Genomic DNA, 15,146 nt, shown 5'->3' on the forward strand with positions numbered 1-15,146 from the left:
AATAATTTTCGATACGCACATTCCAGAGCAGTTAACTGTATTTCTGTAAATATGTAGACTATCCTGTACATGTAAATAATGTTTAACAAATGCGTCTATTCCCCACCAGAAACCGCTGAATTCCCCACCGGTTGGGAACCACTGCTCTATGTATTCTGGCCGTCTGGCCGTAATAAATGTTAGGTAATTACGAAAATAAAAAAGAATAGTTAACGATGGTAGCAATTGATCTAAGAAACAATGTCTGGGCGAGGTAGGACAACAGTGTTAATATAATGACAAGAGGTGATTAAGTAGGTCATTTTTAATCCATTATAGGGCAATTCACGGATATGTTGAGGTAATGCATTCCAGATGATAGGTCCTGAGTAGTCGATAGAGTTCTTAGCTAGGTTGCTATTGTGTGGAGGTAATTAGATATCTCCCTTTGACAAAGATCTCGTGTAATGGAAGTGGACATTTTTAACAGATGCTATCTATTTCTCAAGCTATTATATAATTGTTATTTTACAGGACCTACTGCCGAGACCACCCAAGCGTTAACTAGCGCAGAAGGTAAATAATTATTCCATTACCTTATAGGGTTGTTGTTGTTGTTTATTAAAAAGAAAGATTTGGCGCTGATCACCTGTTGGTCTTTTGCACCACGACCAAGAATTGCGTAGTAAATGAAAATCAGTCTATGATGGAGTACGTATTGGATAGACATTTAAAAAAGTAGCATTTCAGTGATACGAAAGAATATATATCAAGGCGAGAAAAGGGAATTTACAGAGCAGTTGAAAAGGACGCATTCACGGCTAATCACAAATTACGGTTGCAGGGTAACACAAATTCAATTTTAAAAGGGATGATTCGAACCTCCATGAGGATACTTTCAAGGCGTCCTCATAGGGTTGTTTGATAGCTCCCACCGAAAGCTCCTTGGTATATCGTTACAAGGCAGTATACGGGTATTGCAGGAGTAGCTTGGCTATAGTGTACCTGTGCCCACCCCGATTTATGCCTTTATGGCAGTAAGATAGGCCTACACTTCGCGAAGACGGAACTGACCAGCCACACCAGTAAAATTAGCTACGTCATCAGTACTGTGCAGTAAATTTTGATATAGCCAATGCATTCTCATGCAACGTTTCTGTCAATGCAGGGTCCAACACAACGTTTCCGACTGTCCAAAACCCTACTGCCGCAGGTAATTCAGTTCGACTGTAACCAAATTCGAGCTCTCGTTGATATTTTTATACCGTTAACTTTGTTTTAATTTCGTCTTTTGTATGTTCTGCCCCCGCGTTCTCACCGAACGCAGATCCTGAACAACCGCATAAATAAGCTGTGAATGCAGCTGCTAGTGTACGAAACAATTCAGTGTAGGAATAGGCCTGATTGGTAACTAACCCCCCTTTCAAGTCTCCCTCACATTTACTATGTATGACAGGAGATATTCATATAGCTATTTAGATCGAATCGGAACCTAATATATCAAGCTTCCAATCGAGTTTTCAACAATATACCTATTGCAGATCGTTTTTTTAGCAATGCGGAAGATCGATCAGTAATTTGCAGAAGCATCGCTTTCGCGAATGTGGGTATAGGATCGGGCTATACGTTGTGAACAAGGTTGCAATGACTCGAGTCGCAATTTTTCGTTGACTTGACTTGACTCGAATCATGTTATTGTTATTAAAAACGGAAAATGACTCGTCGCGACTTAGTCACTTTGTGTGTTGACTTGACTAGTATTCGAGTCATTGCACATGACTTGATCAATTCCTATGACTCAAAACATTCCGTATGACTGAATTCAAGTCTCGTTCGTCAGAGCCGGTGCTTGAACATAGGCCCAAAGAATGTCTTTACCGTGCTTGAATAAACGTGTTGAGAGTAAGAATGAGTACGTCATGAATGCAAGGCCTTTGATCCCAAGAATTCATAACGTGAATTGCACAGTGGACACTACGACTCGGACTAAACCAGACTTGGAGAACCAGAAAATTTACAGCGTTTTCTAATTAGATTAGAATTAGAATTAGAGCTACACAGTTTTTTTTTCAAATTAGATTAGACTTAGAATTAGCGCTACACAGTTTTTCCAAATTAGATTAGAATTAGAATTAGAGCTGCACGTTTTTTAGTAGTTAGGTTGGAATTGAAGAAACCGAGTTCCGAAAACCTTGGAAATTGAATGAAAGTGTGAATGTGAAATAAATACAGCAAAATTCATATCAAATTACAATTCATTCCCATAACAATGAGAATGGTTAATGTCTCTACACCAATCTTGGCTCGTTTTGTACTATTCAAGGAGTCACCGCAATCACGGCCTGCGATATGATTTGTGATTAGGAAGAGCGCGAAACAAAGCCTTGGAAGTGCTAAAATTGATTTCAGTTTCAAATTATTACTAATATTGTTGTTGTTGTTGTTTCAAATCAGAGTTGGATCAATTGTAATTTGTACTTGTAATTGAATGTAATTAATTACATTTTCAATGTAATTATAATGGAAGCATTTTTATTTTGTGTAATTGTAATTGTATTTGTAATTTTACAAAAATTTTGCTCAATTACAATTTCAATTACATTAAATTGCTATTGAGACCTGACAAGCACAACATGAAATAATTGACTTATAATGCATTCTCTTTAAATGTCGACAAGGGGTTTGATGGATCCATTCGCGGAAGCCCTTGACTGCGCCCTTGCAGGCGAAGTTTTTTTTATTTTACCGCTATGCTGGCCTCGGCTGCCATTGTATACAATTATTAGATTACTAACCAACGGATGGATTCGTAACACGTGACTCACGATTGAATACGCCGAGATACGCACTGCTGAGCCGGCTAAAAGCAGCAGAATTGATAGTCCAATTGCTGGCGATCCAAGCGTCGAAATTGATATGTATGGTCCTAATCGCACTGATTCCGCAATAAAAGTATATTTCCAGGCAATGGTACCATCCCAAAATAGTCGTGAAAGTCTGGGAATCGGCATTGTTCTGAACAATCGCTGGGCGTAATTGGTCATTGTTGTGGTCATGCTGCTGCGGCGCTCTCACTTTTCAGAACAGTCAGCCTTAAACGGTTATTTTGGAGCAGTTACATTGCCCTGACGAGATTGTAATTTGTATTTTCGGAATTAGTGCATCAATAGCTTACGATAAAGACCAGATGCATCAAATTTGGATCGCCAGCTCTAGGACTACAAAGTTTGCTGCTTTTAGCCGGCTCTGCAGTACGTTTGTCGGTGCATTCATATGTGACTCACATCTTGCGCATCTATCCATGGGTTGGCAATCTACAATACGATTTCAGATCACGATGCTGCATCGTTACTTCGTCTGGCTAACTAACCAGACCACTGGATATTATATAACGTCTTATCTGACAAAGCACGGTTTTGTTTTTACTCCTCATCCTAATTCCAACGTCCCTCGATAAAAATAATAATATTTATTTAATTATATACTATATACGCAAATCCAACACGTGTATATATTATAATACTTTTTTTCAACGACATACTGCATACTGGAATAGTTCGAAAACGTTTTTTCTTTTTAATAATTAACGGGTATTTGCGCATCATGAATGAAACATGAATACTTGAATTGTTGTTAATTACGACGCTACGGTTGTTAAGGAGCACGGTTGAATTTATGATTATTGAATTACATGTTCAACAGCAGCAATTGTAATTGTAATTGTAATGTAATTAAAGCATGCAAGGAGTAATTGTAATTGTAATTGTAATTTGATATTTTTAGCATGGAGTAATTGTAATTGTAATGTAATTGAAACATGCATGAAAGTAATTGTAATTGTAATTGTAATTAAACTGAAATAATGTAATTGATCCAACTCTGTTTCAAATTGACCTAATCGCCTGTGTCCATAACAACACTATTCCACACTTGGGGAAACGGCTTCGGCGATGGCAACAGCATTCCATCGATGGAGAGTTAGCTGATTATAATTAGCATATTGCCTTGACGTGCAATGGCCCGGACATTGCCAAGACCGAGACGATTAGAAAACGGCATAGGACGCCCCCACAATATCAATCTTTAAGATGAGATAGTCTTTCAGCTAGTACAGTGGTTCTGAATTTTTTTTTGGATACGCCCCCCTTTATGATAGTGAAGAAATTGCGCGCCTCCTTATCGTCATATCACATAATGCAATCAGAATCTTAGCAATCCCAACGGATAGTTTGATGGCGTGGAAGGTTATGACTGTTAAAAGAATTGTCAAATATTAAACTAGGACTGTACAGTACACAAAGCAATAACTATGAATGGGAGGTTATTCGCGCGGAGCGGTAAAAATTATCAGTTGACCGCAGCTTCGCGCCCACCTGTTTGAGAACTCCTGAGCTAGTATCATGTCTGGCAAGCCCTAATATCTATTCATTAGTCGGCGGAATGCGTTGTCGGGTAACGCGCGCGGCTCATAGTTCAAAATAAATGACGTTTTTGATCATGATAGGCTATTTCCTGTTGTATTTGCACTACTTTAATATTACTTCTTTTGTGCTTATCATGAGTAACGCCCATGTTAGTCAGCACGGCATTGTACTAATATAAAGTATTTAAAACTAGAATGTTGCTCGCAGAGACTACAAGCTACTATGCTAGCAGGCTGTTATCCGTCACAATAACTACTAAGTAAGGAGACGGCGGCTTGGCACCGGATTTCCCTCCGCAAGATTGATATTCTTGTTAACTCGCTGCAAAATGCCTCGGACAATGGCATTTTCGGGAAAACAATAAATTAGATAAGAATTAAAATTATAGAGTCTAGAAACTTTCCAAATTAGATTAGAATTAGATTACTGTCATTTCGCTCTACTTTAGTGAAATTGGACAACTAGAATCATAACGTTGTCCAAGTCTGGACTAGACCCCTTCCCTCCGTACTTGACCCAGTGCTTGATTCGGTGGTGGATTAGAATTGAATCGATTTGACTAGAATCAAAGCAAGTAACCCTGTGACTTGGTGCAACCCTGGCTGCTGTGATTGTGAATGATACGAACTTGCCAATTGATGTTTGAGGGCCCGAACGGTACAATGAAAATAGGGATAGCACAATTCTGATTGATATAATTTCCCCCATAGTGGCAAGAGACATATCACTTCGGTACTAGAAAATATCATGTCTCATGATTCATTTCGAATCATTAAAATTAATTCCCCATTCTCTCACACAACCCTTATGCCGACACTACGCTGATGGGGATGTTGTGTTACAGGTACAACTACACCTTTCACTACGGTGAATACAACATTGGTCGCCACGAGTAGTGAGTAGCTTACATTTTTCTAACTGACATTGCATGCGTGTTAGCTTGGCAGGACATTATAGGTCTGTTACAATTCTATTTTTTAAATTTTACAATTTTTTCAAACTTCACACCATGAAATTGCTTCGTTATCTAAAAAACGATACGTAGCAAATCTGACTAATTTCTAAACCGAAGAAGAGAATTTATTGGAGAAGCATAGCTAAATGCCACCGTAAATATTATTTTATATCAAATCGTAAATTTTCATGTCACAGAACTTCACCTTGATGGGCTGGAATTGATCCAAATTTGTTACGCATCGTTTTTGCAGATAACGTGATTAGTTCATGGAGTAGTCAGTAAAATTAGAAATAAAATAAACAAATTAAAAGTTTTTTTGAAAACACAAATCCATATTTTACTATTTTAGCGCCGCTCCTACAACTTAAAAAAGAACCAAATTTGACGCGCAGTATCTTTTGTTGTCAACCCAACAATTCCATCAATTCGCCAGTAAAATATAGTCTAAAATGGTGTCACGGCCCGCCAACGTATTTTCAGATTCATATTTGACACGCCGGGAGAAATAATTGCCCACCCTTGGATTGGAGTGAAAACGAAATCCTTCGAGTCGCATTCGAATCAGCGGCCTATGGATTTCTACATTAGATTTTATAGTCCTCCGCTCTACCAACTGAGCTATTGAAGGACGCTGCGAGCAGCTGTTAGTACGCTGTAATCCCACATGGGACTATTACCACGTTATCATTACACCGTATCGCTTACAATCCTTACATGATAAGAGGTACATCCGCGACAGACCTGGCAATGTGTCAACGGATCTCTGTATATGATAACTTTCGGAAATAGGAAGATCCTTTGTCCGGATATTTCGCACGACTAAAAAATATCATGAACTCCGATCCAAGCGATAGTTTGAATATGGCCATATGCATGTAGATATCATAGATTTTAGTATGTGAATGAATTCCATATGTTTGCAGGTACAACAACGTTTTACGCTACGCAGAATACAACACAGATTGGAACAGGTGGCGAGTATTTTATACTATTACCAATTGTATAAAGCAAGGGTCGGCAATCTACGGCCCGCGGGTCGGATCCGGCCCGCCAAGCGAAATCGTCCGGCCCGCGACATGATAATTAGTTATCACAACAATACGGCCCGCCGCTTCCTAATGAGTTTCAATCTGCAGTGCAGCGCTGCATGAAAATAAAATGCGGCATTGCTACGATATAATAGTAGCCTACATCGTATTAGTCAATCGTTACGCCATAAAACGAAGGTGGTTGTAGTAGGAGACGGAGATAGACTATACTGGATCAGTGCTTATCAATCGGGTGTATCTCGCAACCGAAGGTGTTCCATGCTTTTTGAAGGGCTGATCACTCTAACGGGGTGTGACAATAAAGGTGTTCTTCCTTAGCTTCAAAAGCGCTTGGAGCATCTCAGACGCAATGACGGAATCTCAAGCTATTCAATTATAGATGACTAGCCTCCGTTTGTTAGTTAGCCTGTCTATAGTTTGATTTTCCAGAAGGCATTGTGTGCCAAGACGAAAAACCTGAATAGTGTTTTGGCCACAATGGTGAAAACTGTTAATATGATTTTTGTCTCATCAACTGTATCAGTTACGCCATATATCACCAGATGCAGAAAATCAATATGGCAATGTCATGTAGGCCTATATCTGTCATGTTTGCTCATTGAGTCGAGCAGCTATGCTTACACGAGTGTATGATCTGCGAAATGAAATAGCAACTTTCCTCGAAAATACAAATATCGCGGACTCATAATCTTGTAATCGAAAATGGGTATCTCATCTTGCTTTCCTGGTACATTTAACGTCACATCTGAACAAATTGAACTTGCAACTTCAGGGGGAAACAACTACATACATGAGATGTTGAGGCGCATTCAAAACAAATCTGTGACTCTGGAAATGTCTACCGCACAACGAAAATTATGCTCACTTTTATATACTGGAGGAGAGAAAACCTAGTACCAACACTACATTTGTAACTGTGATACGAAATTTAACTACTGAATATTCACCCGCTTTTCCGACATTCCTTGTCTACAAAATGAATGCTGACTATTCAGTACTCTGTTTAATATGGACGCCAATACCATTGCCTGAAAATTTCAAATGGGCCTTTCTGAAATGCGATGCAGTTGAATTGAATGACAAATTTCATACAAAGAGCATATCGCTGCATGATTTTGACAAAGAGTGCGTTCTTGAAATTGGTCTTTATCCCAGCTTGACCAGCAATGCAAAAAAAATTGCATCGATTTTTAAAAGCACGTACGCATGTCAACAATAGTTTTGAACAATTAAATTCACGAAGAGCAAGCTGAGATCACGTATTTCGGACGTCCATTTTGGATAGGGTCTGATTATTGTTTTATCCGACTTGTTACCAGAAGTTGAAAACCTTTCACAAAGTAAGCTGCGTCAATTGTCACAATTATTCTGTGTCGTTGAAGTGTAAATACATGTGTCTTCGGATTGGTATGATTGAGATTGCAGCAATGTAGGATAATATACCGAAGTGAGCGTAAAATATAGTACTAAGAAAAAATCCGGCCCGCCGAAAGGTTGTACACCCGAAATTTGGCCGCGACTAGCAAAAGGTTGCCGACCCCTGGTATAAAGGAATCTTAGCTCAATAGTGATAGAAAGTAACTGCAAATAAAACACATTCAGTTTCCCAGATTCAGCCCGAATTGCTCAATATCACATAAAATTATACCTCACCATAGATGTGTTTGTGGCAAAGACGCTGAATATTCACAAAGTAAAAACCAGGGCAACTACGGGTGACTTTAATATTATTGACTTAATATGAATTAACAAATCTGACCAAATATACTGTATGATAATCCTGTGCGCTCATTGCCGCAACCCGACCAACAATAATACAATTACCATGACAAGGTACATAGAGTTTATATCCGAAGTTGGTGATACCGTCAAACAGCGGTGCTCACACGTTTTGAGCCTCTAAGTCAGTTACCTGAAGAATGCACCATTTAAGGTGATCGAACGAATTGCGGGTACACCGGGCAAATGTTCTGAAACCTTTAGTAACTGCGTACCCATTTTGATTTACAAGTATTTATAGCGTATACTAGTAGTTCTCAGCCTTTTTGATCTCGCGGTACCCTCTGAAAGGGAACATATTTCGCGGGACCCTAGCACCTCGAGTTTCATGCCTGGGGATGCAGCATAATGAACTAATGATACGTTGCACCGCTGTAATTACCAACGGGTTTGGTGGCCGAGTGCTGCAGAATCCCTTCCTTTGTGCTGGTGGTTTATCTATTCTATAGGCTCCTTCGCGTCATCCGATAAACAAAAAGTCTGGAAGGAAACTGGTTCACGCTTTAAAATGGCCACTCAGGAATCATGATAAGCAATGATGTAAAATGACCATAGATACCGAAATGCCAGGAACAAACAATGAGTAGGCTAACCCGAGTGCGAAACTTCGCAAGATTAAGGTTGTAAAAAGAAAAAGGGTAATATAAATCCGATATGTCACTGTTCGGCCCTAGATTTTTATGGTTATAGCGACTTAAAGAAGGAGTCGCCAGACCTCAACACCACGACTCACTTTCCCGCGTGATGACGTTTTGTATGGTTATCACCTTCTAAATCAGTGGTTTCCAGCCTTTTTGTCTTCATTCCCCACTCCAGATTTATTCCGAGCCTTCATTTATATATTTCATGTTTCAATCGGACAATATGATCGGGAATTGCATATATCTTGCTATCAATTTTTCATCCCCTTTCTGGTCACGTAATCAGATTTACGGGTTTGGGGTGCGTCAGTCACGGCCCTGTTCCCTACTACCCAACACTTTTGTCATCACAGAGCAGCTACTTGCTGGCTTGACTACACAAGACACACAACCACAATCAATCAATCAGACAATCGCCTATAACTGCAACGTAAAATGTATTGTGAACCGATACCAGTATCGCTCAAAATTTCGCGAAAGCGTTATCTCGCGTCAAACTAGTCGTGCTGGATGCGTTTGTAACGCCATAATTGGCCATCCAGAGTTGAAATGAGGTTTTGTGAACACCGCGCAATATAATTTTCGATACATACATACCAGAGCAGTTAACTGGTAGCGGTAATTGCGCATGTGTCTCCATGAAAATGAAGATTGTCCTTTAGATAATTTTAAACAAAAACGTCCATTCCCCACCAGAAACCATTGCATTCCCCACCGCTCTGGAACCACTTCTAAAGGCTACTATATCTGCGTGAGTTGGCGTTCTATTGCCAATGACAGTGGATGCCCTGGATTGATTCTTGGCACTAGCACGTTTCGAAGCGCCGAATGTTTATCTGAGATTTTTCTACCACACGTTCCTGAGCTTACATTGGACTAACAACAAAGGCCCAGAGATGGACTCGATCAAGAGCAGAGGTCTCAAACTCAAATGTGCTCTCGGGTAAATTTCCCAATTTGTGATAACCCGCGGACCGCAGCATCAATAAATAGAGTATTCAATTTATAATATGCAACCAGGCCTTATTTAACGGCACATTGCAGACAAGCATTCCACAACCATAGAGAAAATGTAATTTACTATTATATCACACTTTCAAATATTTGAATAAAATAGTTTTTGTGCCGGGCATAATTTGTTAGGGAATGAGTTTAGACATCATGCGAGAGGCGCATGATGATATCGTAAAAGCTGTCGAATTGTAATATTGCAGCTATTGGACCTTTTAAATGCCATAATTTGAAGTAGAATATTTTAGAATTCACTAAAGATTGATCTGATATCAAAGCATGTGAGCGGTGTAGCCTAATCGGGATTTCTGATATACTCGTGATAAGTAGGCTATTGTTACTGTCATTGCCAAAGTCAGCGTTACCAGCGTTAGGTTTTCTTTGATTAATATTGGAACAGAAAGTGGTGGGCCTACGAACCGGGGGCCCTGGGCGAGACTTACCGGGGGGGATATAAATATCCAACCGTAACTTCTGGGGGGTCCGCCCCCCCCAGACCCCCCTTTAGCATCTGTTATTATTATCGATCTTTCACCACGGCGAGGTTGGCCAGGGGCTGGCCATATCTATTATTCCATGTGTACAAGGATAGACTACATCAAAACTAAGTAATTCTACCGCATGCAGAGACGTGATAATTATCGGGATATGGGACTTTTCTAACAAATGCAGAGATTTGATGATGATGGAATCATATTCTTGCTTGGTACACGGATTTCCGTGTTTATTCGTTATTATTCTTGAAAAAAGCGCTTAATCCGAATAGCGCGGCCCTTCAACCAGGGAGGCCCGGGCGACCGCCCAACTCGCCCACCCCAAAAGCCACCACTGGGAACAGATCAATAACAACTTAAATATAATCATTATTGTTCCATAGTAATAGTATTGTTTCTTAACCGTTTTAGCGATCGTGCCCCTTGTACTTTTATTAAGATTTCCGGTGACCCCTGTTGATTTTCAACACAATTTCTGATGGGACCTCTAAAAATTAGAAAGCCCATTCACATAAACGCGCGTAGCGCGAATAATATTTCCCAGTTGAATAAATTAGCACAGAAAATATTCCACAGCATATAGGCCAATTTCCACAATGCATCTGGTACCCCCTGATGTGGTTCTTTGTACCACGAAGGGGATACGGACCCCTGGTTAAGAACCCCTGGAATAGAAATGACTAATCACCGAAGAATCCAATGGTGTTACAGTTGTGGACTGTGGAGCGTACCACTATCTCACTCGCCACCGATAATAACATGGACAGAGAGAACAAACAACATCCAGGATGTAACCAAGTATAGGCCTACGTCACGGGGGCACATAATGCCAATGGTTTCCATGCAGACTAGATTAGATTTCTATATCCTACGCAACGCAAGCTACGGGCTTTTGATATATTACTATTCCCCACGACAGCTTCCTAGATTTTTGCGTCCGTAGGATTGCCAAGTCACTACTCCGACAGGCAAGTCCTTCTCTGATTTCAACGTTCGACCCTACTCAACTCGAGTCATTTTTAGTTTATCACCCAGTCAATCCAAAATCGAGTAATTTGACGAAAGGCCGCACCAAACAAAATCACAAGTTTCAGTCACGAATCATCAACGGTTCGTGTTTTGTCATCATGAACCAGAACTGTGACGGAATAGCGATCTTCCGCTGCATGGTAGATTTTAGGAAGTCATGTGATGGTGAAGTTTGTTTAGATTTCAGGTTTTTGTAGTAGTTTTAGAGTGAACTTAAAGTTCCTAAATCTAAAAAAAGATATATGACACTAGATTATATTTTCGAATACTTGAAATTGAAAAATGCCTTCGCGGGCCGCACAAAATGTTCTCGTGGGCCGCATGCGGCCCGCGGGCCGCGTGTGTGAGACCTCTGATCAAGAGCGTATTGCAGAAAGAAAATTAAAGGTGCGAGGAAGTCTAAAACAAGAGAGATTAAGATAGAACACCGTTACATCTAGAATACAACTGAGGGGCGCCGGATTGACAGAATGTACTTGATCGTTTCAATATTCTCCTATGTGTTCTCTCACACTGCGTTGCACCTCTTGCGTCTTGAGCGGATAAAATAATAGAACCGATGAATATGCCATAGCTGACTATAGTCAGAGTTTGGATTCACTAATTTTGCTATACACAGACCTCGTTTGCAACATCCTCCCGCAGAACCATTGGGCAGTCCAATTAGAGCTTTCTTTGCATCGAATTTCTCTAAAAACACCTGTCTAGTAGATTATTACAATGAATAGAGGTATCGTGCTATTGGTCCCCGCGAAAGTGACTCTGGTCTAGAGCAATACAAAATCACTTTGCAAGAAAAACCGCTTCGCACAGATCGTCGATAGTCCCATAAACTGCACTCATCCCTGTACACAAGTAAAACACAGACGATTGTAATATTGCTAATCAAGGATGATTGATTGTAAGCAAATAACTATGGTTCTGGTAGAAATAATCCGAGATATGCAGTGGGCTACGAACAACTCTCATACCCGTGTCTGTAGAGAAACAGCAATTAGTCAAAATCACTGTAGCTGAGGCAAGTAAAGTTACACGGCAATGCCCTCATTTTGGCAAATCAACACGTTTTCAGTAAATGGAATCGCGGAGTTGATGAGGCATATCCTGTTCACGACACAAGTGTCGTTACACGTTACACGTCACACATTACACGGCAATGCACAGGGTCATGTATTACGTCACATGGTTATTAAGCAATAAAAGCTATATTTAGTAACATTAAACTTTTTCTCGCTTCGCGCATACACATTGTAATAAATCGTTGCGGTAGAATATTTTTACAGTGTTATTGGAAGAAGGACTTTTGTCGCGTACTCACGTAATTTCTGACCCCTGACATAAAGCATAATAGTACATGATGCGTTAAATTTCGAACTATAACTAACACATTCTTCGAGCCGGATTCGAACCAGCGATCTATTGATTACCGCTGGTTGACACTACAGTCCACCGCTCTATCAACTGAGCTATCGAATGACCCTTCATCGCGTAAATCAACACGTTTTCCGTAAATGAAATTGCGTACTTGATGAGGAATTATGTTCGTTTGTGTGTGGTATTCATGGTCTTTGTAGACTACTAAGGTCATTTAAACCAGGCCGAAATTACTTATTTTTGATTCCGTATTTTCCGACCTGTAGCACGGCCCACTTCTAGGCTTTTTGTAACAAACCGCTTACGCGGATGAGATGGCGGGGAAGAGTCTAGAATCTAGATCAGAGGTCTCAAACACGCGGCCCGCGAGACCATTTTGTGCGGCCCGCGACGGCATTTCGGATTTCGAAGTATTCGACAATATTTAACTACCCATTTTTTTTAAATTTGAGAACTTAACATTCGCTCTAAAACTACTTCAGAAGCCTGGATCTACTCATCAAACTTTACTAATAGGCCTCTTTCACTTGAAAAAAGTCGCCACGTTGTGGAAGATCAACTATTATTAGACATCACTTGTTTATGATGATAAAACATGACCCGTTAATGATTCGTGACTGAAAATTGTGTTTGGACTTGAGCGCAACCTTCTGTAGAATTACTCGTACTCGTACTCGTACTCGTCACGTTAAACGTTACATCAGAGAAGGAATTTTGTTACTCGGAATGCCGCGACTTCGTACAACCACGCACGCAACAAATCGTGGTGTCCTATATGGTGTGGACACAAGCAAATACCATGGCTCAGTGAAATTGGTGTACGTCACACTTTACATTTGGTCAAAGATTATTTGACGGTAATTTTTGACCGACTTGTCGAGCATGAAATTTGATAAAATGGGTATCAATCGAAAGCTACCGTGGTACTAATTGCACAAATCTACATTTATTCTGCTCGAGGTCCTTGAACTCACCAAAATAAGCGTCGAATGTTGCATTGTAAGTGAGTTTGGTATTGTGACGCAGCAATGACGTCTGAGAGCAGGCGATGAGCACCGCAAGCTGAAAGCGTATTGGCCATTGTTGCGTAGGTGATTGAGCATTGAGCAATGATCATTCACACTCTCACTCTCTTGTGCAATTGCTCCTGAGTTCCTCAGACAGCATGGCTGCGTCACAATACCAAACTCACTTACAATGGAACATTCGAGGCTTATTTTGGCGAGTTTCAGGGCCATGAACAGAATAAAATTTATATTTTCGCAATCAGACCGTGGTTGGTTTCCATTGATATCCGTTTTATCAAATTTAATGCCGGACAAGCCGGTCAGAAATTACCGTCAAATTGCCTTTGACCAAATGGAAAGTGTGACGTAGACCAATTTCCCTGTGCCGTGAGACTTGCTTGTGTCAACACCATCTAGGACACTATGAACAAACTATCAAACTGGTAGGAGAAATAGTAAAATATCAAAAGGTCGTAGCTTGGGTCGCGTAGCTTATTTAGATATGTAAGCAGGTAGGTATGGCAACCGTCATTGGGATTATGTTGCCCCTTCGATGCATAGTTGGTTACATCCTGTGTAATCTTGGGTATCTTTATATATGTTCATTTAAATTTAATTTGGCGAATATTAACTAGTCGTAGCCTCCGCTTCACAGCTGTAACACCTATGGATTCTTCGGCGATTGCACATTTCTATCGTAATGGCACATCTGTTCCAACATTCGTAGGTAAAATTAAACGCTGATTCTATTTGACTTCGGTAATGGCATGATCAATATAGTCTAGTTATCAGGAGTAGGCCTCTGCTCGAAAACCGGAAGTAAGGCACACTTTGAAATACATTGAATTCCCCTATTATTGGTGCTACGGCCCGTGGTGCCATCAAAATGTAGGAAATTGGCCCGCGAGCATACATGTGTTTGAGACCTCTGATCTAGATAAACCTCAAACACTTAGGTAGGAATTATGAAGTCGAGGTATCCTGTTCGTGACACAACAAGTACGTTTTCATCCGTTAAAGAGAGCAGGCCCACCAAATATTCAATATTCCATTTCTTGAATTACACACTGGGGGATTCGCATATACGTTGTAAGATAGGGACTAACGATTAAAATGCCACGCCCCATCTGAGGATAGAAAAATGGGGAAAGCGACCGCACATCCTGCACGGGGGAGATGTGGTACCGATGGATCACTGGGACCGAAAATACTTTGAAAATTCTCTATGATAATTCTATGATTACACTCCGTGAACTTTTCTACAATTGCATGCTGGCAACATCTTTCCTCACATACAAAAAAATTCGACGTGCGCGAACTATGGGGTCTCTCACAGATGTTTTTTGTTTTGGGGGTGTAAACTAAATTTAGATCGACATATACATTTTTCTTTGTAACCTT

At 40.3% G+C, this 15,146-nt stretch overlaps 1 protein-coding gene and 1 non-coding gene across 31 annotated transcripts in view; one reads left to right on the top strand and one right to left on the bottom strand.

The window, feature by feature from the left end:
- LOC145437839 (adhesion G protein-coupled receptor E5-like) overlaps positions 1 to 15,146 on the top strand; it is a 138,166-nt gene that overhangs the window by 42,777 nt on the left and 80,243 nt on the right. For 27 of the 30 annotated variants that reach the window (XM_080315150.1, XM_080315162.1, XM_080315158.1 and 24 more), the window contains exons 7-10: positions 514 to 555; positions 1,148 to 1,192; positions 5,248 to 5,298; positions 6,285 to 6,335. In XM_080315150.1, coding sequence (XP_080171276.1) covers positions 514 to 555; positions 1,148 to 1,192; positions 5,248 to 5,298; positions 6,285 to 6,335 — 189 coding nt within the window. The remainder of the gene's footprint in view (positions 1 to 513; positions 556 to 1,147; positions 1,193 to 5,247; positions 5,299 to 6,284; positions 6,336 to 15,146) is intronic. The other 3 variants (XM_080315160.1, XM_080315165.1, XM_080315156.1) reach the window with 2 other exon arrangements.
- Positions 12,753 to 12,841, bottom strand: Trnay-gua (transfer RNA tyrosine (anticodon GUA)). Its single transcript is given in 2 exon segments — positions 12,753 to 12,788; positions 12,804 to 12,841. It is a non-coding gene; the product is annotated as a tRNA-Tyr (tRNA).

This window comes from Botryllus schlosseri, chromosome 4 (genome assembly GCF_051294905.1).
Source record: "Botryllus schlosseri isolate E-star chromosome 4, Bs_hap1, whole genome shotgun sequence".
NCBI lineage: Eukaryota > Metazoa > Chordata > Ascidiacea > Stolidobranchia > Styelidae > Botryllus > Botryllus schlosseri.